We start from the raw sequence: 27867 nt of genomic DNA on the forward strand, positions 1-27867 counted from the left end.
TATAATTGTCTAATGTCTATGTACTCTTACTTTATATATGCATATACTCTCATATTAGTATCTATAACATATTGGAGTTCCATGTAATCCCTCTCTCTATATATAATTATATATTTACATATATACAATAACAAATATGTAACCAATAACTGACGACATCTATTGCATTGTACAATGTCTAACGATGAATAAATATATTGTATTGTATTGTAACATTTATCCTCCTTGTTCTTCCCCCCACCCCAGACAAAAATTCGTAGTTGCGCCTCTAAGGGAGGGAGAGAATTTTTTTATCAAAACAGGCACATTTAGAACACACATAAATACATGCATATATTTGAGCTAAAACCTAAAGAATTTATTTATCTAGATTATCTTGTTGTTGGGTAATCTGGCCAACCAGTTAAGTTCGAGCCCTGGCCCACCATAGCTCCTCCTCTGCGACTTTCGTTGCAAGTCGATTAATTAGTCGATTAGACAAAAATCTAACCTAGGATATACTGAAATAATATTTTTATTTTATGATTTTTTGTTGGAAAATGATATAGAAAACAACAAATTTGCCATAGCACATGCATCAATTGAACCCTTTCTTACGTATGTACTTTTTAAATTATTAAGGGATATATCGAAATTGAATATCGATATATATCAGGAGAGAACAGCGTTGTCAACCATGTTTTAATTTTAGTTGAGATATGGAAATTCGTTGCTTTGTTGTTCCAGCAGTGTCAATGTAGGTGAACAGAATAATAATTTATTCTCAACATCTGTTTTTCTATTAATTATATTATTGATTTATAATAATGCGTTATACGATGCCGCTCTATAGAATCATGCATGGTGGAAGAAAGCCAACTAGTCAGCGTACGTAATTTTGCGTATCCCCTAACGATGTTTATATTGAATTCGTTGGCAACACTTGCTAGAAATTGAGCGAAGTTTTTGGTTTTTAGTGCGTGCATGTAGGGGTGGTTTATTATTGTTAAGGACGTCATTAGTTTATCGGAGAACAGAGTGTTGTATAATGAACATAGAATGTGTTCAAGAAGAAAATGATGAATTTGTTGGTAAGTAACCAAAAGATCCATAATTAAATGTCAATTTATCAATCTTGTTTTGGGCTCGAAATTGTTGTGCGTTTTGGGCTGGGTTATGATTATTATTTATTTTATTATGCAATAAGATTTTAGAAATATTGTCCTGTATTAATGACACCAGACTTTAAGCGTTTTGATTGAATGCATAAATTTGTTCCGTAAGAGAGCGTGTAATACGAAGACAACTTGAAATTGGTTAGTATGTAGCACTAGCAATATAAAAAAAAGTTAATTAATGGGGTCAATGAACCAATGGTACTAATCCTATATTCCCCGGACAGATTTCTTCATTTTTACAGAAGAAACTACTTACGGTAATAAGTTCCTGTAGCATTGTCTAAAATCTGGAAGGTGTTTTGTGTGATGTGGGAATGTTTCATGGCGGAAATTCAACCACTGACGCATAGCCCCACGAACCATTTCCGGTAAGGTTAGGTTAGGTAGGGTCACGTATAGGTTACAATAGTTAAAAATTGGTTTCGAAAAAAATATGCGTAGCCCCACACACCATTCTCGCATAGCCCCACGAACCATTGACACATAGCCCACAAACCATTTGCGGAAACGTAAGTTCTTCAGTGACAAAAACACTTTTTTAAAAAAAAATTGCAATTACTTTCATCAAAGAAACATGAATGCACCTTCAAGAACGTTCCGCGAATTAGATGGGTAAGTACGAATGTCAAAAATTCACAGAACGGAAAAGTTATAGGTGTCCGGGGACTATCAGATTTTTACCGAACCAATTTGTTTGCCACCATGTGTCGAGCTTGATAAGTGGTCGATTAGATCCACAAGATCTAACTACCAAAGGTTCAAGATACAAGTTGCAACCAGACCATTTTTTCGAGGGTGTCCATATCACCATTCATCATCGTCACGATCAAGGGGGAGGGGTTTATAAAATTTTGACCCCTAGGCTATCTTTTGTTTTGGGCCCTGCACACATTATTATTATTAATGTACTTCACTTATTACATTTTCTTTATTAATAACACTTGTAAACTAAAACATAGGCACATCCGGTTAAAATTGTTCATTACTCTTCAATTTCGTTTATAAGCGCCACTTGCACTGCACATTTTGCCACACAATATTACTACCACACATGCACCGAAAGAAAATAGTCGTGTACCTACTACTAATTTGGGACCAAGGAAATCAGATATACTTCATAATGTTTTAATTACCTCTAGTTTTTTTTAGAAACTACTTGCGCACCTATTAGGCATACATAGTTAATGGGGAAAAGTGTATTTCAACAATATAAATGGTACATTGATACAACATAAATGAAAGTTGTTCCCATTCTATCAATCACAAATAAGAACACAGAACAAGAGAAATATACAGCAATTGCAATTACTACCTGAAATAGTGGCCTATTCACTAGCGTGCCTTCTCTTTGCTTGTCGTATTCCTGTTCCTGGGCATCTGTTGTCACTGTCCAACAATAGTCAGCAAGCATACCAGTATTCCACCTACTCTGATATCGTCATTCCATTGCAGAAATATCTTAGTGGAACTGCAGAACGACTTAAAATGACCAGACCCCTCTCCGATTTTCTTCATATTTGGCATACTCACTATTTGAGGCCTCCTAATCACGAATCTGAAGTTAAAAGTTGTCGGAACTACTAGAAATTGCAAAATAAGCAAAAATAAGTCTTTAGTTTTCGGAATGATAACAGTCTATTTTCGCAAAATTTTTTGTGGTAAATGTCTGTTATATCGGAGACACATTTCTATCGGATATTTTGAGTTTTAAATAGTTCGTACTTACCAATTGTGTATTGTGGAACATAGTTGAAGGTGCCATTATGCGTTTTACACAAAAATAACTTCGATTTTTCACATTACAATTAATTCTTTTGGGTCCGTTCTTCCGTTGCGGAACATACAATATGGCGCGCACAGCTGTGGATCGTCATGCTTGTGTTTTGTCGATTCGAAGTGGGTATGCAGTGTTTCAACCTTCTTAACTGACAAATACCTACTTTCGTGTTCATTATGTCATCACAAACCATTGACAGATAGCCTCAAAAAACATTCACGATAGCCCCACGAACCATTTCTGGCAAGGTTAGGTTAGGTAAGCATAGTCAAAATAATAATAAAAATAAAATTCTGGTAAAAAAAAAGGCACATTTGGAAACACTGGCGAGATCGTGTGACTTTCGACGCTCGCGCCATCTGCAGGTACATAATGGAAACAATGGCATAATGTTGTCGCTTTGCACAAAATGTAAGTTTATTATTTGGTCTAGGAATTAATTCGTGCGGTTGTTATGCACACATTGAAGCTGTAGTTCAAACACAAAATACATAAATACCTTAAGAAAAATATTGTCCATCTCGAGCCACCACTTTCGCCCATCTGTCAGGCAAGTTACGGATCCTTTGAAGCGATCCAGTCAGAGACCCATTTTTCGATATCTTCTGAAGAAGAGAACCGCTGTCCAATCAAATCGTTATTCATGCAATCGAACAAGTAGTAGTCCGAAGGAGCAACGTCTGGTGAATACGGCGGGTGGGGTAAAACTTCCCATCCGATATTTTCTAAATAGGTTTTGACCGGTTTTGCGACATGTGGGCGAGCGTTATCATGTTGAAAAATAAGTTTATCATGTCTGTTCTCCCATTCTGGTCGTTTCCTGGCCCGAGCTTGCTTCAAACGCATTAATTGTCGTCGATAACGTTCTCCATTAATAGTTTCACCCGGTTGCAGCAGCTCATAGTACACCACACCTTTCATATCCCACCATATGCACAGCATAACCTTTGCACAGTGAATATCTCGTTTCGGTTGTGATGGACCTGGTTCACCTGGCTTCACCCAAGCCTTTTTTTGTTTCGGGTTCTCGTAATGGATCCACTTCTCATCGCCAGTAACAATGCGATGCAAAAACCCCTTTCTTTTCTGTCTTTGAAGCAGCAATTCGCAAATGGTTTTTCGTCTTTCAACGTCTCTGTCTTTCAATTCATCTGGAACCCAATGTGACATCTTTTGAATCATTCCCATGGCTTTGAGGCGTTTGGAAACTGTTGTTTGATCAACGCCTAATGCTTCTGCAAGTTCTTCCTGCGTTTGACACGAATCCTGATCGAGCAATGCTCTCAATTCTTCGTCTTCAAATTTTTTTGGCTGTCCAGGTCGCTCTTGGTCTTCCAGGCCGAAATCACCACTTCTGACACGTTCGCTCAGCTAGCGCATGGTCACCATACACTTCCACCAAAATACGATGACTTTCGGTAGCACTTTTCTGCATGTTAAAGTAATGAAGCAGAACACCCCGCAAAAACACTTTATCTGCCACGAACTGCGCCATGTTCAGTTGACTACAAAATGCTGTTGTTGATGCGTCAATCAACTGCCCTATACTACGAACGATGCACGCTGACAGGAGTTTTCAACGCATGTGTGGATACACGGAACTGTGGGATGTTACGCTCGTTACGCCATCTCTTGTCCAGGCGCACGAATTAATTCCTAGACCAAATATATCAAAAGTGCTTTTTTCTTGTTGTGCAGCATTCTACGGTGAGAAAATACCTCCACGAACTTTCAAAATACTACAGAAACTCATTTCCGTAAGTAGTTTCTTCTGTAGAAATGAAGAAATGTGTCTCCGATATAACAGACATTTACCTTTTTTGTTTCACAAGGAAATAATATATTCCTGATTCGGTAACGGTTCCGATTGCTTTATGATTTCTCCTAGCACAAAGACTTATTATCGTAGAATTTTGGAAATCATTGTGACACAAAATTTGAACCTTCCTTAAAGTAATGAATGCTGTTTGGACTCGAAAAAAGTTATTTATGTTGAAAAAAACAACTTGAAAATTACCTTATGCACTTCTCATGGACAAGATATTCTCACTCGACAACTGACAGTAAATATCGTAGAAGCGTGGGAATGAATATAGAAGTAAATCGGAACTTTAGTAGAATGCATATAGGCTGAGAAGAGTGGCCTCAGACACTCATCGGAAGATATATTTCAAAATCGACTGGTAATATTTACCCATATGCACGTCCTTATGGATTAAAGCCTTCTTTAGCTGCTTCCTTATTTCCCTGAAGGACTTACCCAAAATTTTCACCTACAGTTTTCTTTTCCTGAACTGTAGTATTGCACAGCAATGGATGTTCTTCTATCAGCTACTTGAAAGCTTCTCCATCCTCTTTCATCAGGTTCACAAAGTCACTCAAGGTTATCCAAGATTCATGATTTATTTGAATTTTTTGTTCAAACTGAACAAGGAAAGAGAAAAAGTTCAAATAGGGACCACTTTTCTTTTCTGGATCCAATATCCAAATGTAGGTCCTATTTAAATTTCTTCTGAAACAAAATTCTCAACCAGAAATTTGAATTTTCATTTATTTTTTCTTTAAGAAATTTTGAAAGTGGTACCCACTTTTTCAGACTCAGAATTGGATCAAGAAAAGTAGTCCATATTTTGACTTTATTCTTTTGAGGAATAGATAGAAAAACTACTCTGACATCCTTAACAAAAGTAACATAAATAATTATATAAAAGAAAGAAATACATGTATGATATGGTATTTCTCTAAGTCAAAATGCAGAATGATAAAATTGGTCTCTGTGAGGTGGCTATCTTCATTATCCTCATCTATTCCAGAATATTGATTGTTGTTGTTATTTCTATTTCAGTACACTGAATGAAATGTAAAAGAATTAGTATTAGGGTTATTGTTTAATGAATTGTAAATAGAGACCAGATTTTAAACGAGAGTCCTTTTTTATTTTTCAACATGGATCATGGAATAAATAACAACAGTGTTAATAATTATCTTCCACCAATAAGATTACATGGTTTTGACTTCCTTTTTTTTTTTTCAGTCCACATTCCTTCCCCCCTTTTTTTAAAACATTTACCTTTCCGGTCCCTTTATTGACTAGTTTTTCAGCCAACATTCCTTTTTTTCTCCTTTATAAGAAAACAACTTCCTTGGTCCCTTCATTGACAAGATATAAAATATTTTGTACGACTGTATTTTTCCTAAACAAAACATTCAACAATTATATATTTGGTGCGCTTAGAGGCAAGAAAAACAAGTGCCTTCTACCTTCCCTCCATGAGTGTTGGGAGTATGTTGCAGCGATTGTTGAAACAATGTGACCTGGGCTTACGCAGCAACAAATGCATTGTAAGCGGCATGCCTGTAGGGTTGAAAGTGTACTTATCTGCTAGATGTAGACTTTTATGAAGTTTTTAAGAATAATTTTAATTTTACTGTGTAACAGTGACGACAGTATTGAGTGTCAGTGAAATGGCGAATCCAGGTACAAGTGGCAGGAAGCTATGGAATGCTGTAGTTTGCTTCAAGGAAGATTTTAATGAAACTGATGATAAGACTTAACCTCTACTCTGCCAAGGGGGTTTGCCGGGGCCTTTGGCGCGAATTTTAAATTCGTACACTTATTTGACAAAAAATGTTATAACTCGTAGACTATTTGACCAATCTAGTTCGGGTAACTTTTGTTTTGCAGCTAAAGCATCAGGGCATGCAACCATGCAGAATCAAAATGCCAAAGCCAATAAGAGGGGTTGGGTTGGTCGTGGCCCCCAACTTTCAATGAGAAAATCATAAAAATGGGGAGTTTGTTTCACATATTCGATAATGTAATGCACCCAGGAACATGAAATGACTTTCATTCGGTTGAGAAAGGACCATTCTTTGAAAATAAGGCTAAATTTGCATCCCCTTCTCAAAATAGTGGGGGAAGGGGGGCAAACTAATAACAAATAGTCATATCATATCATGATTTTGTACTCCCACCTCGGAAAACGTGTAGATATTGCAATACTTCTAGCCACAAAAGTGTTAACTCGATCAGTAGTCTTATGTTTCATGTTTTAAGTAAGGAATAAAATGATAAGTAATAGGTATTATCTGTCTCTGTATTTTGTTACAATTTTCGCTAATCGGTAAACTAATGTAAATCCAAAGACAGCGAAACTTCTTAGAGGATGATAATTTGTGAGCCTTTCTAGTATTGACAATATTAAGAAGAATATGCACGGAGTCAAGACAGGAAGAATGTATTTTTATTGAAGCATTCGTATTTTCCCAAATACTTGTTATTACTTCTTGAATCAGTTCGGGTGGATGCTTGTCCCTGTTAATTCTCTATGTTTTCTGCATTGTAAAAGTGTAAAACTTCTCTGAAATTGTTAGTTTTTATTCCAGAAATGCAAAAAGCAATGATTTAAGGGGAAATGGCATGTAGATTTCTATATTTCCACATTGTTGGGACATTTCGAACAATTCCGATACCAAAAATTTCCTGACTTTGTTGGCCCTACTCCCACATCCCCTAAAATGTACCTTCATGGCATGGTGCTATATGCACAGGGAACTTTACTTTTTTTTACACCCCTAGTTCATATTCATAAAATTATCATACTTCTCAGGTACAACATATTCAGTACTTGTTTCTTTCTTAGTACTGTTCCTCTTTTTTTCCACTTTTATGTTAATCTTCAAACTTCAAGTACAAGAGTTAATATATAGGACAGATTCATGCTTGTTTTGTGAATATTAACTTTCTTTTTATGGCAGAACTACTCAACTCTGTGGAAGAGGAGAATGAAGATTCAAATAGCTGGTCAAAGAAAGGGAAGAAGAAAACTGAACGAAGGAAATCATTATTTACCTGTCCTATAGAGGGGTGCAGTAAACATTTCTCATGGTCACAAAATCTTCAGTACCATCTCATGACACATGAGTAAGTATTGTGTGTAGTATCATCAGTATGTAAGCTTCAACCTTGACTCGTTAATAAAATTCATCTTGATGTGTTAGGGCATATTAAAACCATAAATTTGAAATTGTTATTAGCTGTAAAAATGTTATGTTATCAAAGAAGGAAGTGTAAGTTTATTAAGCTCGTTAGCCCCACTTGAAATATGCCACAGATTTGTCAAACTTTATTTTTTTCTGGTAAGTTAGTTAGAAGTGGGGGAAATGAGTTGTGAGGCAATGTGCTTCTACCGGGAATTGAACCTGCATTTCCTTGATTTCAAGATGGCAGCAATGTCCATTGCTCTACTGGGGAGGAAGGGGGAAGCTGCCACTGATTTATATATATATATATATATATATATATATATATATATATATATATATATATATATATATATATATATATATATATATATATGTGTGTGTGTGTGTGTGAGAGTGCTTAGCTTCTCTGCCTAAATTCTAATTGCAACAATGAAGATGAATGGTGATTGATTGATTTGCTTTATTTTACTTCATTTTTTGTGCCACTTTTGGCTAATTTGTTAAGATGGGGATGTATGATGAAATTGATGAATTGACACTCACAAACATCCATGCCCAGGCCAGCATTTGAACCTGGGACCCTTGGAATTGTAGCATGATGTGCTAACCACTCCGCCATGGGGACCGGCTGATGAAGAAAGAGTCGCATACAAAGGAATGTGTATGTGTCCAGCCTGTGATTCAAAACCCAGAACCTTCAGGGCTGAGGAAAACCATTGAATGACCTAAAAAATACTGAAAAAATTAGACAAGTCAATGCATGAGCTAAAAAAGCAGGAAAATCAAGTGTTATTGCCAAGATTTGGAAATGATGATAAGCTTCTTGATGGGAGATATTTGATGTGAAAATATTTTTATATTTCATCGTGTGAGAACCAGAGAGATGTAACTCTAATTTACCAAATTTATAGGAGAGGAAACAATGTAAGGAATATGAAAGACAAAATCTATGTGCCACCTATGCAGCAGAATGTGCAACAGGTAAAGGAGAAAATAAGAAACGCCCTTGCTTTTCTTTTCTTGGGAAAAGTGTGGCAAGAACTAGAATTTCGATAGGATGTGTGTTGCATAACTGGTGGAAGCCACATTGAACATTTGTAGACATTCCTAGAAACTTACTGATTGGTACACAACAAATATCATTGTTGTATTCCATATATGAGGGTTGATGATCATGCTCTGCCCCTGACCTAGAAGGCTTTGCCAGAGGGCCATTTCACTAATCTTATTTTTCAACATAGTCCCCTGCAACTTCAATGCACATTTCCAATCGGTGCACTAGGGCTTCAATTCTGGCACGAAAAATCTTCAGACTTCTCCTGAAACCATACTTTTACAGGATCCATCACTTCAGAATCACTGCTGAAACTCTTCACACGCAGGTATTTTTTTTTTTAGATTTTTTTAACCATGAGGGGACATACTCCCCTACTGACTTCCTTATGTCATTATAAATATCCGTTGGTGACAATTTTCTTTTTTAGCAAATATTTGATGACTGCACGAATAAACGTTTTCTCCATCTTCTTTGGAATGCTTACACCTCTCACACTTCAGTCACATGTAAAACAAAAACAAAAAGGATGAGATCAAAAAAAACTTGGTGAGTGTTCCTTACTGAGATAGACTATGCAGCACACAATTTTTCCCCCCTCCAAGAACTGGAAGCGTATCAGGGACAGATCATGCTGATCAACCCTCGAAGTTTAGTCAAAATAAATTCTTAAAGTTGTTTACTCTGTTATGACACACCCTGTATTAATTAATTACTCTATTGTGATACACCCTGTATTAATTGATTCACTTTCTGCATTATTTTCAGGGGTTTGAGACCATATGTGTGCACAGTGGATGGCTGTGGAAAAACCTTTTACACTCCTCAAAGGCTTCGTGTTCATATCATGACCCACACTGGGGAGAAGCCTTATTCCTGTTCCTTTGACGGCTGTGGCAAAGGGTTCACGACAAATCAAAATCTCCAGAATCACATAAGAACTCACACAGGTAAATTTATTATACACACATGTGCATCAACTTGTTTCCTTACTCATATGTGAGCTTTTTATTGTAATGGACAAAGTGTTTGTTACTGTGCCTACTCGAGTGCTGCAATGACCATTTTTCTATCGAGCTGCAAATAGTTTGCACGGGCAAACTAGATGGCATACAGAATTGATAGTTCTTCCGCTCGAGCGAAATACAGTCGAACTCTCGAACCCTATTAGTAAACGTATTTCCGTCATTTGTCTATGGTAGTGAGTCCTCAAATATGGATCGTGAAGTAAAAGATGAAGTGAAATTGAAAATTAGTCAACATAGTCATCATCTCAATGTTAAAATGCAGTTTTGTGTAACTTACCGAGATATGTCAAAATGAAAGAGATGATTATGGGCTGAAACTACCTAGACTGATTATTTTCTCATTGAAATGATGTACGATTGAATGTTATAACTGCATTTTATTATTTCACAGAATATGATTATCCTTTTCGGTAAGTGAACAATGATGATTCTTGCACTGTGATACAATATTTGTAATTGCTTAGCCAGGTCTGTCAGCATGTGTCCATTTTACGTTTCGGTCTGTAGATATTGCATACATTCATATGTGCTGTATTTGAGTCTAACATAATATACAAAATTATTATTTAGAATTGTAATTGCATAGAGTGATTTTCTTCCATGTATGGGTTTTAGGTTAACAGTACTGCTTATTATGCTCTGAAATATGGGACGTTGTCAGTCATTCCACTATGAGTGCGGTACGTTCAAGCGTGGGAGATTCGAACGAGTTTAAGCGAGCGAAAGTGGTCCGATGCAGCACTCTGGTGCCTACATTAAGAGTTTCTAAGATCTGAATATGAGACGAGAGACGACAATTTCCTACAGCTAATAACAATTTATTTCTGCTTGTGACCATACATATTTACATTAATTTTGTTGTTCAAGTAGATGATTATGTATATGGGCAGATTCTGAGAAGTGGTGATACCAAACAAAAGAATAAATAATTTTCAATTTGCACATGTCATTTATCAAATTAAAGCATGGAATCTCTGCTTCAATTTTATAGAAAAAAAATTCTAGAAATGGCAATACTATGGCCATATTTGTGAAAGCTTGTTTGACATTTTTAAATTGTCATATTAGATGCAGATATTGCAACATATTTTTCTGCAAGTGATGCAATCCAAAATGGCCGACTTGATCTTCTAAGTTGGTAGGGACATAGGTGGTGTGTTTTTTATGAAAGGAATTGCAAAGCCTCAACAGCCACAGTAAATAACATTCATTTTAGAAGAACTAATTAGCATGTCACAACCGTAACAAAAATTAACCTTTCAATTAGAATAAAACAGATTCTGTACTCAGCATTGCTTTGCAACATGTGTAATATAATCAAAAGTAATAGTGGCCATGTGTGCAAATATAATGTAAACAAAAATGCTATTTTGTCCAGTTGTTACTATTAAAATTAGTGTTATGCTTGTGACACACATACTGTTACAGTTGCGACACAAACTGTTTCGGTTGTGACATGATATTTTTGTAGCTGTTGTTTACGCTGTAAACACAGTGTAAAAGACAGTTTTTGCATTTAGTATTTGAGGTAAAAAATGGTAAGTTACCTTATTATGTTTTTCCTGCTAATGATGATTTTGACACTGATGTTGCGATAGAACAGATTAAATGCTATTTGCCTACCCCCACAGAAGTTCATGGGAAATTGTATTTTAAAGGTAACAAGATTTTATATTTAGTGCTTCTATAACATTGTAATCATAGCAGTATTGTAATTAATTTTGGATATAATTAAAATTAAAATAATGCCAATTCATTCCTTTTTGCCTTGCTTGGCAGTACCTCACTTGTGAGTTTACATAAACTCTAGGATAAATGCTGAATTTTTATTTATTTCAGTACATCACAACCGTAACACCCTGTCACAACCGTAGCAAATTTATAATATTTTTTTTCTAAGGGACCTACAGAGAAAAATGTATGAATCCAACTCTAAATAGTTAACTGTATATCTGTTGTGGCATTGTACATTTTTTTCATTTTGGTATTTTTTTTAAGGGGCACAAAATGTGAAGTGATCATCAAGAGAAAAAAAATGTGTCACCAATCGCGTAACAACAACAAACTAATTTTCTTGTAATAAGTACAACATTAAATGTGAACAAATGAATGTTCCATGTTGTACCTTTAGGTGAATGCTAAACACGAAAGAAACTTTCTTAATGTTTTCAGAAGACAAAATAGCTGTAACCACCTGATGAAGGTGTACTTTGTGTCTCAACCGTAACCAGGATTTGCCCATATATTAAAAGTGTAGACAATAGTAGTCACGTTAGAATTAAAAAATATGGTATCAACTTATTGCTAGTTTAAATTATTTTCATTTATATCATGTAGGTAATATTTTTTTTTTTTTCAGATTCCTTATTTAAGTATTTTCACTTTTTGTAAATATTTGTTCTAATTTATCAGCTTTGCACTAGTGATTAGTAGAGCTCAGATATTTCTTTGATTTGATTTTAATTAATTTTTTTTAGCATCACTTTTCTGCCACTTTTGGCTAATTACAACAATGAGGATTAATGATGGAATTTATGAAGGGACACACAACAAAAAACATCCATGCTGAGACTGGGATTTGAACCCAGGAACCCTGGTATCGTAGCACAATGTGCTAATCACTCAACCACGGAGGTCAGTCCCAGACTTTTATTAATAACATTTTTTTTTCATGTATGTATCCAAGCAAAAATTACAAATATCAGCAAATTATACTGTTAGGAATGATGTGCATGAATTTCATATTTTCCACTTAGATTCCATATTCATGTTTGGGAAATAAATACAAAGAAACTAGTTCTGCAAAACTGTGTTTTCAGTGGCCACTGCTGCAGTCCTCATTGAAACATGTACTGTTGCTTGGCATGCTTCTATTTTTTTTTTTTTTTTTTTTAGTTCTTTGGGCCGCCACTAGGTGCACTGTTGTCAACTGCCTGTCTGCATCCATGTCATCTGCTATTGCCCGGCGTTTACTGTTGCAGTAGGAGAATCTGTGTGTGGTGTGCTTGTCCGCTATAGATGTTTAGCTCATGCAGGAATACTGTTTTCAATTCACGTGATTTGCTTAACGAGGTGTAACCCATCCTCCCCCAGTGTGCTTTCATGGCATAGTGGATACGTTTGCCTTTTTATGAGTATAAAATTCCTTTGTAAACTGTTGTACCGCAGCTGTAGGGTCAAGCGTTGAAGACCAGACAAACAATTAGTGCAGTTGTAATATTGTATTTATATGTTTATGTGTGTTTCTTCACTTCATGTTATTACATGTATTTACATAATGTATCTTCTTTTAAGTAAGAAAGTACTTTTATACATTTTTGTTGTGTGTGCGTCTTACTATAATTTTCATTCATTTTTAACAGGTGAGAAGCCTTTTACCTGCAAGAGATGTGGTAGCAGCTTTGCAGAACTGTCAACTCTAAAGAAACATGAGTTAATTCACATGCGGAAGAAGCCTTATGAGTGCGAAGTGTGTGGAAGAACTTTCACTCAGAGCAGTTCCAGGTATGATAGTTCATATGGCAGTTTTGTTTGCGTAATTTTTAGTGTCCATTGTTTTATTGACATTGAAAGGAGGTCAGAATATACAGGGTCCGCTGGAAATTGAAATACCACTATGTCTGGAGATTGGATAAATAGGCCTACTACTGTTGCCAACTCAGAATATTGAAAAACCTCCAAAATCCTGTTGAATCCAATGATTTTCACAAGGAAAAAGACAGAAGGAAATTATGATTGTGATCTCTCTTGCATTGCCTCTCTTCTCTTGAAAAGTGTAAAGAGTGTGACCATTATACAGTGCACATAATGATGGCAACTGCTGAAGCCTTACGATATTATACAAGAACACTAGTTTTGAACAGGTCTTCACTGCAGCAAGTAAGGAATGATATTGAGAGAGAGGAGAAAGGGTAAGAAATTCATGAAAATTTTTATTACATAACAGTATTCAGTGGCGTGCCCAAGGGGGGGGGGGGGTTGGTAGGGGTTATAACCCCTCCCCCCCTTTGGCCCAGTAATCCTAAAAGAAAAGAACATTATATGCAGGAATAGATGGCAAATGAGGGTTGACTGCTAAAAAATGTATACCTAACCCCCCACCTTTCGAAAATCCTGGGCATGCCACTGACAGTACTCCAGGTAGGAGCAGGTTGCACTATAAAATATTTTGAATTGAATGGAATTGTTGTTTTAAGTCCACTTTATGCACAAAAAGGCTAATCGGATCCATAGTTTAAAGTGGGATCTGAACCACTGTGCCTCCACCAGGTATCAAACCCAGGACCCCTTGATTACAAGGTGACAATGTTACCACTATGCCATCAGGGAGGCCTTTTTTATAATGACCATTTTTAAACCTCCATTTTAAAAGTTGTTCAAAGGCAAAAATGCTAATTGGATTTTATTTATCACTTAGGTTTTCCTGGCTTCTTTATGGCTTTCATTATGGGCTGTAGCCCCATCAGCCCTTCCCATTTGCACACCAGTTGTATATATAGTATATATGCATGTTTGTAATTGAGTTGGCAGCATATGTATTAACTGTTGTTCCGCAACACTCCACCCTTACTGGGCCGCTTCTAGCTGGAAAAAAACCCAAATAAACAACTAAATAGGCTCGTTAGTCCTGGGTTCCCATCCCGTTCCTCACCAGAGCACTCGGAACCAAAGAATCAATCACAGGCAAGAACTTCACTCGGAACCAAGGAATCAATCACACGCAAGAACTTACTAAATTAATGTTGCAGGGTGATTGCTGAAAACTCGCAGAAATGGGCTTTATACATTTATTTACAATTCAACAAAACAAGTCTTGTTTCTTCCAATAATTCTCTAATTTGAGCTCCACGGCAGAACTGCAGCGTGGAAGCTAGCTAGCATCGGCGGAACTGCCTCGGGATGCTCTTTCTCATGGGAAGCCACTGGAGACCGAAGATCACTCTCCCTTCTGCTATCCGTTTCTCACACACTCTCTGCCCTGTCCTTTGTCAGAGGCCATATTTATACTTCCTCCCTCATCGCATGGGGGAGGGCTGAAAGTTTAAATCTTATTGGCTCTTTTAAACTACACTGAACCATGGATGGTCATAAATAGACCGAAAATTGTAAACGATAGCTATGAATTAGCATGAGGTAACATGGTAAGGTGGATTAATTTAAAGGTTGATTTAAAGCAAGATTTAAATATATAATTTATAGAATAATGTAGATAAGGATTTTGTAGATATCAGAATCACTTTTGGTGAAATCACATTAATCTCAAAATCATTGAATGATGTTTATTAGGCTCTAAGAAAGGAAACAAAATGTATGTACTGATGAGGTGAAGCTCATACGAAAGGAAATATAATATGTAAACTGTAAACACACTTAAACATGGCAGCTGATATTTTGCAAACAACATTAAAAAAAATCCAAAATTCAGCTACAAAGACTAAAAAATATTATAAGTTCCAATTATAGAGTACATCCAGAATGTTTTATTTTCACTGGAAGAAAAGTTACTGAAATTATTATAGTTTCATAACACACTGAATAAACATTCCCATAGTAGGTTCATATATACCAGCGGTGGCCAAACTTTTTTGGTTCGAGGGACATTTCAAGAATCGCTGGCGGTCTACTTATCTTATTAGACCTAACAACGAGAGCCTAAAAAAGGAAGCAAAGGGCCAATACCATAAAATTGACATTGATTATTTTATTTTATGTATGTATTTATTTATTTATTTACTTACTTAATAAATAAGTTTTGGCTTCAGTACTGTTGACCTGGCACCTGTTTTAGGCCGTATCTTCCCAGTTCTTCATTAGCATCTTTTCATCCTTTTAATGAGAAGGTAAAATATTTTTTTTTACATAAACATAATTACTACAATTTTATTCTTTCATAAACACTCATTTTAACAAAAGTATTTCAGTTGTTGCTGGGCATTAGTAAAAAAATACACAACTATTTTGTACTTACAATCCAATGTTCACCTGTTCAGTCATTACTTGGCAGCTTGTAGCACGACTAATAAATCGTCGGCAGCAGCCTCACAGCAAGTTTACAGTCTTATAATCGCAAACATGTGCCAATACTCGAGGTTTTCATATTAATTTTTTCTATGATTTTATACCAGTTAAGTCTCACAAGTATTTAATTTGCCTTTGTTTGTAACTTGTTACGTCTATTTTGGCAGGGGCTACCACCAGCGTACAGTGCACTCCATTGTGCCAAAATCCTCTAAGTCAAAGGAACTGCCAGACATTGTTCCATCAGTAAAGGAAGAAGAACAGTTCTTTATTGTACCTTCCAGTGGCATCATACAACTAACAGGTATGCAAAGGGGCCGCCAGTGAATCTGGTGATTTTTAAGTGTTAACACAAAATTAAAAGTATTGGATATCATGATACATTTACTTCTATTAGGAAGTACATACCTTAGCATTTGCAGAAACAAAACTTAAAACATCATTCCACTGAAAATATTAGTTAAATATTATATCTCAAGATACCCTCCATTATGTTGCAGACACTCGGTAAGCCAATCGTGAACACTACTCATGGTCCTACATAACACAAGTGCCTCCCAGATGGCACAGTGGTAGCGTCATCGCGTTGTAATCAAGGGGTCTCTGGTTTGATACCCGGTGGAGGCACATAGTGGTTCGGATCCAACTTTAAGCTGTAGGTCCAGTCCCGATTAGCCTTTTTGTACATAAAGTGGACTTAAAACATCAAATCAATCAATATATCAACTTATGTAACACTTTAACAGCGATTCTTGAAATCTCTTCCTATATCCGCAGCTTTAGTTCTTGAGTTGTGCAAGGTGTTGGTGCACAACACACAATACTCTTAAGGTAAAAATCACACACCAATAAGTCGGGTGATCTTGACGAGGAATTAAGTCCTGTAACATGTGTGCATAACACTCAGAGGTCACGTTCGTCCTCAAAGAAGTAAGCACCGATAATGGTGAAGGCTGTAACCGCACACCACACTGTTACTTTAGTACTTCTTAACAATTGAGCCAGTCTCTTCGAAGTTGTTCACCCACTTTTTTATTGCATGAGCTGACTGCACTTTACTGTTTTGATGAATCCCGAATTTCTTGCAAAATGTATGTTGGGCAGCAACATTCTTTTAAATTGCTTTTACAGCCAATGTGCCACTGAAGTAACAACAACCAGTTATTTGAGTTAATGTGGGTACAGCAGTTCAACATGGGCCCTGTCAACGTGAATGACCCTTATGGAAGCATAAGACAGTGCGATCAATTGTCGCACAAAGCATTTCCTGGGATATTATTCACTATGCACCAGATTTCAGCACCACATTTCCACCTAGTTGTGAAAGTTCGAACTAATTTTATTCGTCAGCATTCACTTCCCCATGGTCACCATAGCCTTGCACCAAGTTTCAGTGCAATCTGTTGCTTTGGCTCTGAGTAGGGCAACTTTATTTGTGGCCACCCTGTATATTGTAGCAATCTATTCTTCACTATAATATTCATAATGTCACATAAGATAATCATTTGGTGAAAAAACCGCATGATGATGTTGCAAAAATTATGCATAATTTCCAGGATATTTGGACTCTGGGGAAGTGCCACACAGAATTTTTGTGGACTCCAGAAGACACTTGGAACCTCCTCGATGGTGCAGTGGTAGCGTCATCGCCTTGTAATCAAGGGGTCCTGGCTTCGATATCCAGTGGAGGCACATAGTAGTTTGGATCCCACTTTAAACTGTAGGTCCAGTCCCAATTAGCCTTAATGTGCATAAAGTGGACTTGAAACACCAAATCAATCAAATCAAATCTGGAATAGCATTGGCTGGTAACAAAGAAGTACTTCCTGTTGATACTTCCCAATATCAATACATTGATATTGGGTAGTTTCGAGCATATTATTCACTAAGAGATGCGTGTGCTAGTGTTCATTCACCCTTCTTCAAAGTAATTGAAAATTGAGACAAACGTTTTGTCAGATATTCCAGTTTAGTTCATGTGTTGCAAATTCCTATATTGCCCGAATGAAGAGGCCCTAGTTATGCTGCAAAAAAAAAAAAAAAATGAGCCATAGTTAAAATGAACTGTGATACTTTTGCACTTATGCAAGAAACTGTGCCAGCAGATTATCGTAGATTCATAATATTGTACAAAAACCCAGGATGGCGAACTTGGTGCTTTTTAGCACCATTCTCAATGCCATCTAAGTCTCAATATTGGGGGATCGAAGATAGGCTTATGACAGCCATTGGCCACTCGCTTGCTAAGCGAGAGGAACATTGTAGGAGAAAGGGAGTATCTCTGAAGAGCAATGGCGACACGCAAACTGCAAGTGGACTAGCCCCGTGAAATAAGAACACATGGACATATATTTAAAAACACTACCTTTGACTGATCAGGCAGGGTGAGGAAATACATAATGAATGTTCGTTACCTGCAGTTCTGCGGCGATCTCTTCTCCGCTGGTCCTCGTTGTGATGTGGCCCTACTCTGTAAGAAAACTGACGAGGGAACAACTCCGGGCTCCAAACTCTGTACTTTCGTAGACAGATATTCTAAGTGATAACTTTAACTTCCCGATCGTTCGTTCGCTCCTTTTTCTAAACTTATGATGCCTGTGGAGCTCTCTCGCGATAACTGGATTCAACGTAAACTGAAAACAAAAGTTCACTGAACTTATGAATGTTGATCAAATGTTTCCACACTTTTTGAGCTAACTATTCCTCGCTAGATAGTATATTCCTCAGCCCTAAAACATAATATTTTAGTCAAATATATGACCTTAAAGTATACGAAATTAGTACTTAGCCTGATATCTCACTGGAAAAGCCACATCTTTGTTCGCAGACACCTAATTTCAGAGCATCTTGAACAAATGAACATAATCATTTGATAAATTGTCAAACATAAAATTGAGTACTATGTGCTTTACAGTTTTGATGATTTTCTATGAATGTATAGATTTAAGTTATGCTATGTTATTATTGATGCATCTTACTACTTTTTGAACCTTTAAAGTAATTTTATAATATTTTGTATGTCACAATGAAACCTTGAGAATGTAACATTTTTTACACACTGTGCAATGTTACACAATTCACCTTTGTATATTCATCTTGGTGATTTAAATCAAAACATAATTCTTGAATAATAACGTACCAATACCATTGTTTTTTCTCTTCCTTTTTGTCTATTTACGTATTATTTGATGTGTTTCTAGTTGAGAATTACCTAACATGACCTGAAATTCTTATGATAAATATTGTTACAATTGAAAGTCATATCTAACACAATATTTGATTTCAGTTACAAGAAGTTACTAGATTTAGAGAGATAATACATTTTTCTATGATTGAATTATTCTTCACAGAAAGTTTAATATGATGTGACAACTGTTGATCGTCATGTAATGAAATTAAAAAAATCAATTATTTCAACTGATATCATATAAGTATGCAAGGTGCGTAGATTAAATAAACTTCTTTGTTGATGATAGTACTACTGACCACTGCAGTAAATTAGAAAGCATTTATGAAGTAGCATTTATAACTAGGGGTTCTAGGTAATTTTGAAATGCTGATATGTATGAATGTCATTTGGAATTGCTATGGAAATATAGAAGCATAGGCTCAGGTAATCTATATGTAGTTGCTAGTTTATTATTAAAATTTTGTTCTGTGGACACTGCTAACTTGAAACTTGGATAGTTATAGCTACTGTATTAAACTGCTTCGCTTCTCAATTGAATATTTCGTAAGATGCACATCAACTTTTTTTCAGGAACAGAAGATAGTGCCGAATTTGCCTTTTCTGAAGTAGATAATCAGATCCTAACTTTAAAAATGGAAGAGTTTGATACTTCCATTTTTTATGATGCAGGTATGTTGTTTTGTACCATTTGATCGCCATGATAGGTGCACAGTATTGGCCAAATTATTGGACTCATTGTAAAAAAGAAGCACATTTCCTTGTTTTGAAAGTGCTCTAACTAAATATATTTGACGATTGTTATAACTTTTTATGGGATTAAACTGTTTGTCTGCTTCGATATAATCTTGTTTCCCACAATTCTTTCTGTTTCTGTGTCCCAAGAATAGATGGCAGCACAAGTCTTTGCATATTCGCAAAAATGCCTGGAACAATACGTACATTGTTTACGGTGTTATTTATGCTTTTTTTGGTTACAACAAAGGAAGTAATATTAATTCTGGTTGTTGTAAGGATGTTCTTTATCTGTATCTTTGGAGCAACGCATAATTTCATACACCACGTGGTTTGAAGTTTAGAAGAAATAGTGAAAAGAAATTGTACACAAACAATGATTACAATGGGCTCAAAAAGAGCCAAAGGTGGTCATACGAAGTACTGACAGTACTTGCAGTGTGGATAACAATGCAAAGTGTGTCAGATTTCTCTACATAAAGTGAGTTAATCTGTGTTTAATTTTTTCAACTAATGAGTCTAATAATATGGCCAATACTGTATGTGTCGATTAGAGTTCCTGAAATAATTTATTTTCCTCAACACCTAAAAATTTCTCCACATTCCTTTGTTCCATGGCACTCCAGTTGAGAATCCCTGTTGTAAATAAACTTACAGATCTGATTTTCATATAAAGTATGAAAAATCGTACATATAATGACAAAATTTTATTATAAATACCAGACAAAAATTATGAAATTATTAAAATCATAGAATATAACCATAAGTTTTTAGTGGAGTAAGTTTGAACAAGAGAATGAAAATTGGTATTAAATACAGTAGCAGGAATGGATATTTTGGTTAATGAATTTGTATTGCATTCTATTCTCTAAAACATTAACATACGAGGGTTGTTCAATAAATAAGTTTCCCTGTGCTATGAAATTAGTTACAAAAATAATTGAGTAACACTATGCACATGATTGACGAGTCAAAAATGGCAGAAAAACAAAATAAACAAAGCAATCAATCAAACCTTGTAAGTTAATAAATTCAATCCTTTGATTTAGATTTCCATAATTTTCATGTTCTCTACACAGAAACATTTACATTTAGGCCTATAAAGGCTATGAAATTCGTAAAAAAACTGGATTAAATTTTTATCAACTCATCTTTGATCTAGAAGTGTTCCAATGATATCGCTCCAACCAAAAGTGCCTGTCCGATGGTGTAATGGTACAGTCGTCGCCATGTAAATCAAGGGGTTCCTTGTTTAATACCTGATGGAGGCATTGGTTGAGATCCCACTTTAAACTGTAGGTCCAGTCCCGATTAACCTGTCTGTGCATAAAGTGGACTTAAAAACCCAATCTAAACCTTTAAGTTTATTTACTTTGTTGTTGTATTCAATGAAAAAATCAGAATCAGGATTGACTTTTCTTTTCCTTGTCTGCTTGTGAACAATGCACAAGTGGCTCCTGATTTTTTTAAAGAGCTTTTTGGTGTGTGTCCAAGTTGGTATGTTTCTTACCAGAATCAAACAATCCCATGTTGCACAACAATACAGTGGTTGCACACAGTAATTTGATAAGGTGTGCTATACAAACTATTGACCTCACATACGCAATCTTCAAAACTTTGGACACATCTTTCCAAGACAATTGAGGCAACCATGGCCCAAGCAAGGGCCAACTGAACACCAATGCAGTTGCATTTGACATAACTTCAGGGTAGCCCCCCCAGCCTCATATAAACGGGTGCCTTGGGGCAATTCTGGGGGGTAAAGGTGTGGTGCTGATCACATCATCCCAACTATGGCCGAAATGAAGAATATGTGGAGCTCTATACCTCCACATCACCCCATATGCCTTCATACACGCACAGGTGTACTTTTACAATACATATTCGTAGAAAAGAATTAGCCTGCTAGTTTATCAGCTGAGTGTAACACAGTCATCTGTGATAAACTACCTGCCTATTCCTTTGCACTTACCCCCTTTTTCTTCCTATAAAATTCTTCTCTTCATTTACCCTTCTCACAAATAACTTATTCAACATATTCATTATTTCATTGCATTTCAAGTTATCGTTACCTTTGGCAAAAGAAATGGATAGAAACTGAAGAAAATCATGATAGCTTGAACACAAAAACCTTAAGATGTTATGTTTATTTATTAAAAGGCACTTTTCTACAATTTTTTTAAAAGCTCATTGAAATGGATGATTATTAGATTAAACAAAACATGATAGAACATGCATATCCTGCATGCGAAAGTCATAAAATCACACAACCTAGAGTGTTCTCAAGTCTGATGCCATTATAGCAGACTACAATTACCCACGATCCCTAAAATCTATCACAGTCATCACCACCTGTATGTGATGAAAGTGGTGGACAGACATGAATCCATGAGGTAACCAATGGAATTGCACTTGCGATGAAGTCATCGATGAAATAACGAATGTGCATACTGCAATGCAACTAAAATAATACAAAAATATTCAAGTGAATTGACAAAAAATATTCATACTTGAAAGGAAAATAAAAGAGTCCATGGATAATTTGCATCATATGCCAAAATTTGTGCATGAACAAGATGTGTAATCACGAAATAAACTATAGAAAAATATAATAAGATGGTAGTTTGTTAGTAGGACATTGGCTACTTAGATTAGAAGGTGTCCACTGTTTCACTTTATTAGTACTTTACAGCTTGTCATTACACGTGGTATTGATTCATGGTTGTTCATTTCAGAAAACAGTGTGAGCAGCACCAGCAGTGCAACGGAGCTTGACTCTAATGTTGTTGTTGTAAGTCAGCCAGAACTTTCCATCAGTATGCTGACCCGAAGCAATGATGACATGTTTGAATTGAATTCATGCTTTGATGAGTAGACCTTTAATTATTAATAGGGCAAATAATTAGTGGCTTCTTGATGGTTTGAAGTGGTATAATTGGTGCTCATGTCTTCGTAATGTGAATTTGTACTGAGTAGGTAATCCTAATGAAGTTCCCTTCATGTACCACCAATGTACTTTAAAAAAGACCATGTTTCTGTGATATTTCCTCCAAATGATTTAGTTTTAAGTTTGTATGTAGTAAATAGTTCTCAAGTTTAAGATAGGTAAACTTTTCATATGTGATAATTATGTTTTCTTTCTGTCTTTTTATCATTCTGGGGACATATATAGTGGAACCTCGATTTTACGTTTTTCAGGGGACCAAGCTGAAAAAACTTTATATCGGGAAAAATTTTATAGCAATTTGCTCTATTGGGACCATGAACATGGAATGTATAATGCGGGATAATGTAAAACCGAGGAACGTAAAATCGGGGTTCCATTGTACACGCTTCTTATTCAAGTTGATGTAACATAGTTCAAAGGTATAATATTAGGGTGGATTAAAATTAAAACTGAACAGGGGCCACAGGATGAAATCAACAAGATTTATTTCAAACGTAATATCCAAAGTTACACAGATTCTTCTCCCACTGTTTCACCAAGCGGTGAATACCCTGCTTGTAGAACTCCTTTGGCTGAGATTGGAACCAGTTGCGAACATTGTCCAAGTGGAAGTGCCAACCCTTCAATGCCTTTTCCAATGGACCAGATATATGGAAGTCACATGGCAATAGATCAGGGCTATACGGTGGGTGTTCCAACATGGTCCACCCAAATGTCGCCATTGTGTTCTTGGTAACAGATGATGTATGTTGTCATGCAGCAAAACCACTCCAGAGGACAACAGACTGGGCTGTTTGGCCTTGATTGCTGCTCGGACAATACTGCTGCCTGACCACCTACGTATATCATGTGATACGTGTGACTATCTATGGCGAGTCCATTCTGTAGTAGGGGTTTCCTTTCTTACCTATCACTCTACCTCTTCACAGGGTTGTCGGTCACCACACACATACATAAATATAACCCAATATATCCACTGTTCCGTTTTCATTTGATCCACCCTCATATATATATATCTTGGTTTTGAAAGATGGAAAAAGGGGACTTGCTTTATTTAAAAGTTGTGTTAATGATAACAAAACTGAAGCAAAATGTGTAAACAATCAAGTTAAGGTTTGTACATTGACACGTAGATTTGAATGTTACATACAGCTGGGGATGGAAATGGAGCTGCTTATTTCCTGGAAATTATTAGAAGCTGCCAATAAAGAAACAAGGAAATTTACCTTCAGGCTGTGGGGTGCTAGAATTTTTTGCAACACCTTTTACGGAGCTTTCAGACCTAAGTGACATGTGTGTCTATCCAAGCTGTAGAAAAGCATTCACTATGCATGCACTACCAACAGACCAAGGCAACAGCACGGTGTTGAGGAAATGGCCCAGTCCAAGCAACAAATATGACTTGTGTCACTTCAGTACAAAAGTGCATTTATTTCTGAATGTCATGTGTCACTTTGATCTGAAAGCTCTCTTAGAATGACATTGCTCCTCAAGATATTTCTTCTTGCATGTACATATTGCTTGCATTCTAGAACATACCTGTTAATTTATGGCTGTTACAACCAAGTAAACAATTTTTTGAAGTCCTATTGTTATAAGCTTATAACTGTAACATTGATCAAATTCCAAGAAAAGCTGGCCTCCATGGCAGAGTGGTTAGCACACCATGCTACGGTGCTAGGGGTCTCAGGTTCAAATCCCAGCCTGGGCATAGGTGTTCTTTGTGAGTGTCCCTTCATCAATGTCATCATATCACTCATTCTCATCTTCGTGATTAGTCAAAAGTGTCAGAAAAGCAAAGTAAAATCAATCAAATTAGAAATAATTGTCTGATGAAGGGAGCATGTGTTCTCCCAAAACGTTACATCAAAAATCATGTTTACTTGCTTCTAACAACTGTAAATGAAAATGGTCCTCAAGCTTTGTTGAACAACAAATTGTCTGATGCCACATGCTGTTAAATCCTGTCCTTTAAAACCATGGAAAAAAAAACTTAAAGCATAACAATCACAGAAAGAGTAGACTTCGATATTTTATAAACATCAGGAAAAGGAGATGGTGGAGAAAGGGAATTCACTGACCAGCCGGATGGCACAACAGCAAAATGAACATCAGCATATAAGCAGGAAAGCATATTCACAAGAATACCTCATAGAAAAGTACTGTAAAAAAGGGACAGGCAACTAGCAATAATGAGCCATGAATGAGCCATGATAGAGTGCACAGTAACAAAGTAGTCACCCAGGATTGGTGCCAGCCCCTCCTTGCATCGCTGTCCCTGTACTGTAATTTTTCATGGTTTTGACCTTTATTGCATCTCATGGTGAGCCAATGATTGATAATATACAATTACAAGTTTTTCAAAAGAAAGGGGGTGTGTAGCAGTCTTTAAATTTCCCTAATTATGACCAACGGTGGCACCAGAAAACTTTGAGCATGTGGAAAATGATGTGTGAGAATGTAGATTTAAGTATCTTTTCTTTTACATGCAGTCACCTCTACCACTAACAGTACACACAATGCATGTTTCATATGTAGTAGAGGGCCTCCCCGATGGCGCAGTGGTAGCGTCGTCGCCTTATAATCAAGAGGTCCCGGATTCGATACCCGGTGGAGGCACAAGTGGTTCGGATCCCACTTAAAACTGTAGGTCCAGTCCTGATTAGCCTTACTGTGCATAAAGTGGACTTAAAACACCAACTCAACAACACCAACCCAACTCATATGTAGTAGATGATACTCGTACCAATATTCTTAACAAATTCCCACCAATAACGATACCAATGCTTCAAAATTGTAAGCTATTTAATACCGGACCCTGGCATCAATTATACTGGGCTGCAAGAGGTTCTCTTGAAGTTTGAGACTTGCAACCCAAGCTGGCAACCACCAAGTGCTACAAGAAGAATTGGACATTCTAAGACAACAGGCCTCCCTTATTGGCTACAGCCCCTGTGTAATTGACCAGAACCTGCTAAAAGTGAAAGAAAGAAAAAAAACCAGAAAAAAGCCAAAAACCACCTTCCCACAAACTAAGAAGAGGATCCACGAATATGGTTAGGGATACCATTTATACCAGGCCTTTCCACTAAACTTAGACGCATCCTGGAAAAACGAAACTACAGAATAGCATATAAACCCGGCAAATCCATAGGACAAAACTTAGCAGGTTTCAAAACATACAACAAAGACCCCTTAACAAACTCTTGCATCTACAGCATCAAATGTGAATGCAACCCGAAAATACATAGGACAATGCAAAAGACCCACCAAAGACCGTTTCGCCGACCACTTAGGATACATATGCAGGGAAGAAAGTTCTGGTTTATCCAAACACATCATAGAAACCAACCATCAACTTCCACAGGATTGCGTTCCCTTCATTGTACAGGCGAAAGGAAAAATAGAACAGGATGTTAAGGAAGGGGTACACATGATCAAAAACACAAATAGTCTCAATTACAATTTATGTGGAAATCTTTACTCTTCTTGGTACAACACAGAAAAACTCAAAAATCCATCTCCCCCAACCAACAATCCAAACACACCAAGACTAACCAACACTGCAAGACCACAACGACATCTGCTGGCAGACACATCAAGTAATGCCAGTGTAACAACAACTGCGTCTACTCAGTCTTTCCTCAGCCAGCCCTGAAGATAACTCCGTGAAGGAGTCGAAAGCTTGGAAGAACTCCAAAGTGTTTTTTATCGTGCTGTTTGTGTGTTATTTTAGTGTTTTAACAAATATGTTGCCGGCAAGTGACGTAAGAAGTTGTCTACAGTCATATATACACTTATGTCATCATCATTCATCTTTGACACAATAAATAGAGTGAAGAAGAGTAACATAGACTAACTAAAATACAAATGAACTGATTGTGATGTGATATGACTCGCAAACTGTTTTGTCCAACTTTTTCATTCATATACAAAATAGCATACAAAGTTTTGTTTTCATGTTGCTCTGTGTCGGGCACGTATCCAGAAATTCTTTCGGGGAGGGGGGGGTAAACATCATTTTTTTTTTTACAGGGGTATAGATAGAACCTCGCAAGGTTTAAGGTCGATGGTGGTGATTCAGTTCCAAAATGGTGGGGAGGGGGCAAGACAAGTTTACTTTCTCTTGAAGAAAAATGTTAGCAATAAAAAGCCATAGCGCGGGGCCAAAAATGGAAAGCAACTGTCTCCTAAATCTGCCACTGTTTAAGCTGCTGTTTTTTCATCTTTTCTTTTCATTTTTTCTTCTTTCAGAATGTGATATCGGGACATTTTTTATCACTCTACTCCTCTGTTGCAATGTACGAACGTTGTGTTTGTGCCGAAACGATCTCAGTATGTGTTCTCCCAGGTTTGGATATGATCCTTTATGGTGTTGTCACCAGCCTTCGAAACGTAACCTTAACAAAAATCTTAATTTTCCATCCTTGTGACTTGGATCTTCAAGATTTAGGAAGAATTCAGACCGAAGGCACACACTTGTTTGCAACGAGTGACCCAATGAACAGAAACTTTTCACACCGTAGCGGCACAACAGGCTGCACAAGCCTGTGTTCGATTTGTGAAATCCTCAAGTGACACGTATAGCTTGTAGCTTCGGTGTGAAACCTGGTGGGTCAATCTCATTGTCACCTTGAAACGGCAGCTCGTGTTGACCACAGAAGAAAAATATCTGTGCAGCTTATTTCCTTTTTTTAAAAAAAAAAATGATGCTCCAATGCCCATTACTGCTGAAATATTTACTTTAGAGACCTTCGATCTCTTCGGCTCATGACCCGAAACTAGCACTACACTGTCGGCAATGTCTTCATGTTTGGACCCAAACTTGTACTAGTGGTAGTCTTCAGCACTTTTCAGGAAAATGTGTCACTAATCCTCTTCTCCCCCTCCTCCCCCCGAATCTCTACACCTTATAAAACAGTCAATGGATACTGACTGATCACTAATCGACCGTCACATTTACTCGTGAAGTCTTATT

The 27867-nt window shown here is 36.7% G+C and overlaps 1 protein-coding gene across 2 annotated transcripts; it reads left to right on the plus strand.

Moving 5' to 3' along the window:
• Positions 1 to 926: 926 nt before the first annotated feature.
• Positions 927 to 24114, plus strand: LOC145999981 (uncharacterized). Of its 2 annotated transcripts, XM_083137275.1 has the most exons (7): positions 927 to 1070; positions 7693 to 7858; positions 9743 to 9924; positions 13365 to 13506; positions 16188 to 16324; positions 19781 to 19879; positions 22678 to 24114. In XM_083137275.1, the coding sequence occupies exons 1-7, from the start codon at positions 1028 to 1030 to the stop codon at positions 22815 to 22817; spliced, it is 909 nt and encodes a 302-aa protein (XP_082993401.1). In that variant the 5' UTR covers positions 927 to 1027; the 3' UTR covers positions 22818 to 24114. The 2 variants fall into 2 exon arrangements, with proteins under 2 accessions (XP_082993401.1, XP_082993402.1); XM_083137276.1 differs by lacking the exon at positions 19781 to 19879.
• The last annotated feature ends 3753 nt before the right edge of the window (positions 24115 to 27867 follow it).

Source organism: Lepisma saccharinum, chromosome 16, assembly GCF_977018435.1.
Source record: "Lepisma saccharinum chromosome 16, izLepSacc3.1, whole genome shotgun sequence".
In the NCBI taxonomy this organism is placed as follows: Eukaryota; Metazoa; Arthropoda; class Insecta; order Zygentoma; family Lepismatidae; genus Lepisma; species Lepisma saccharinum.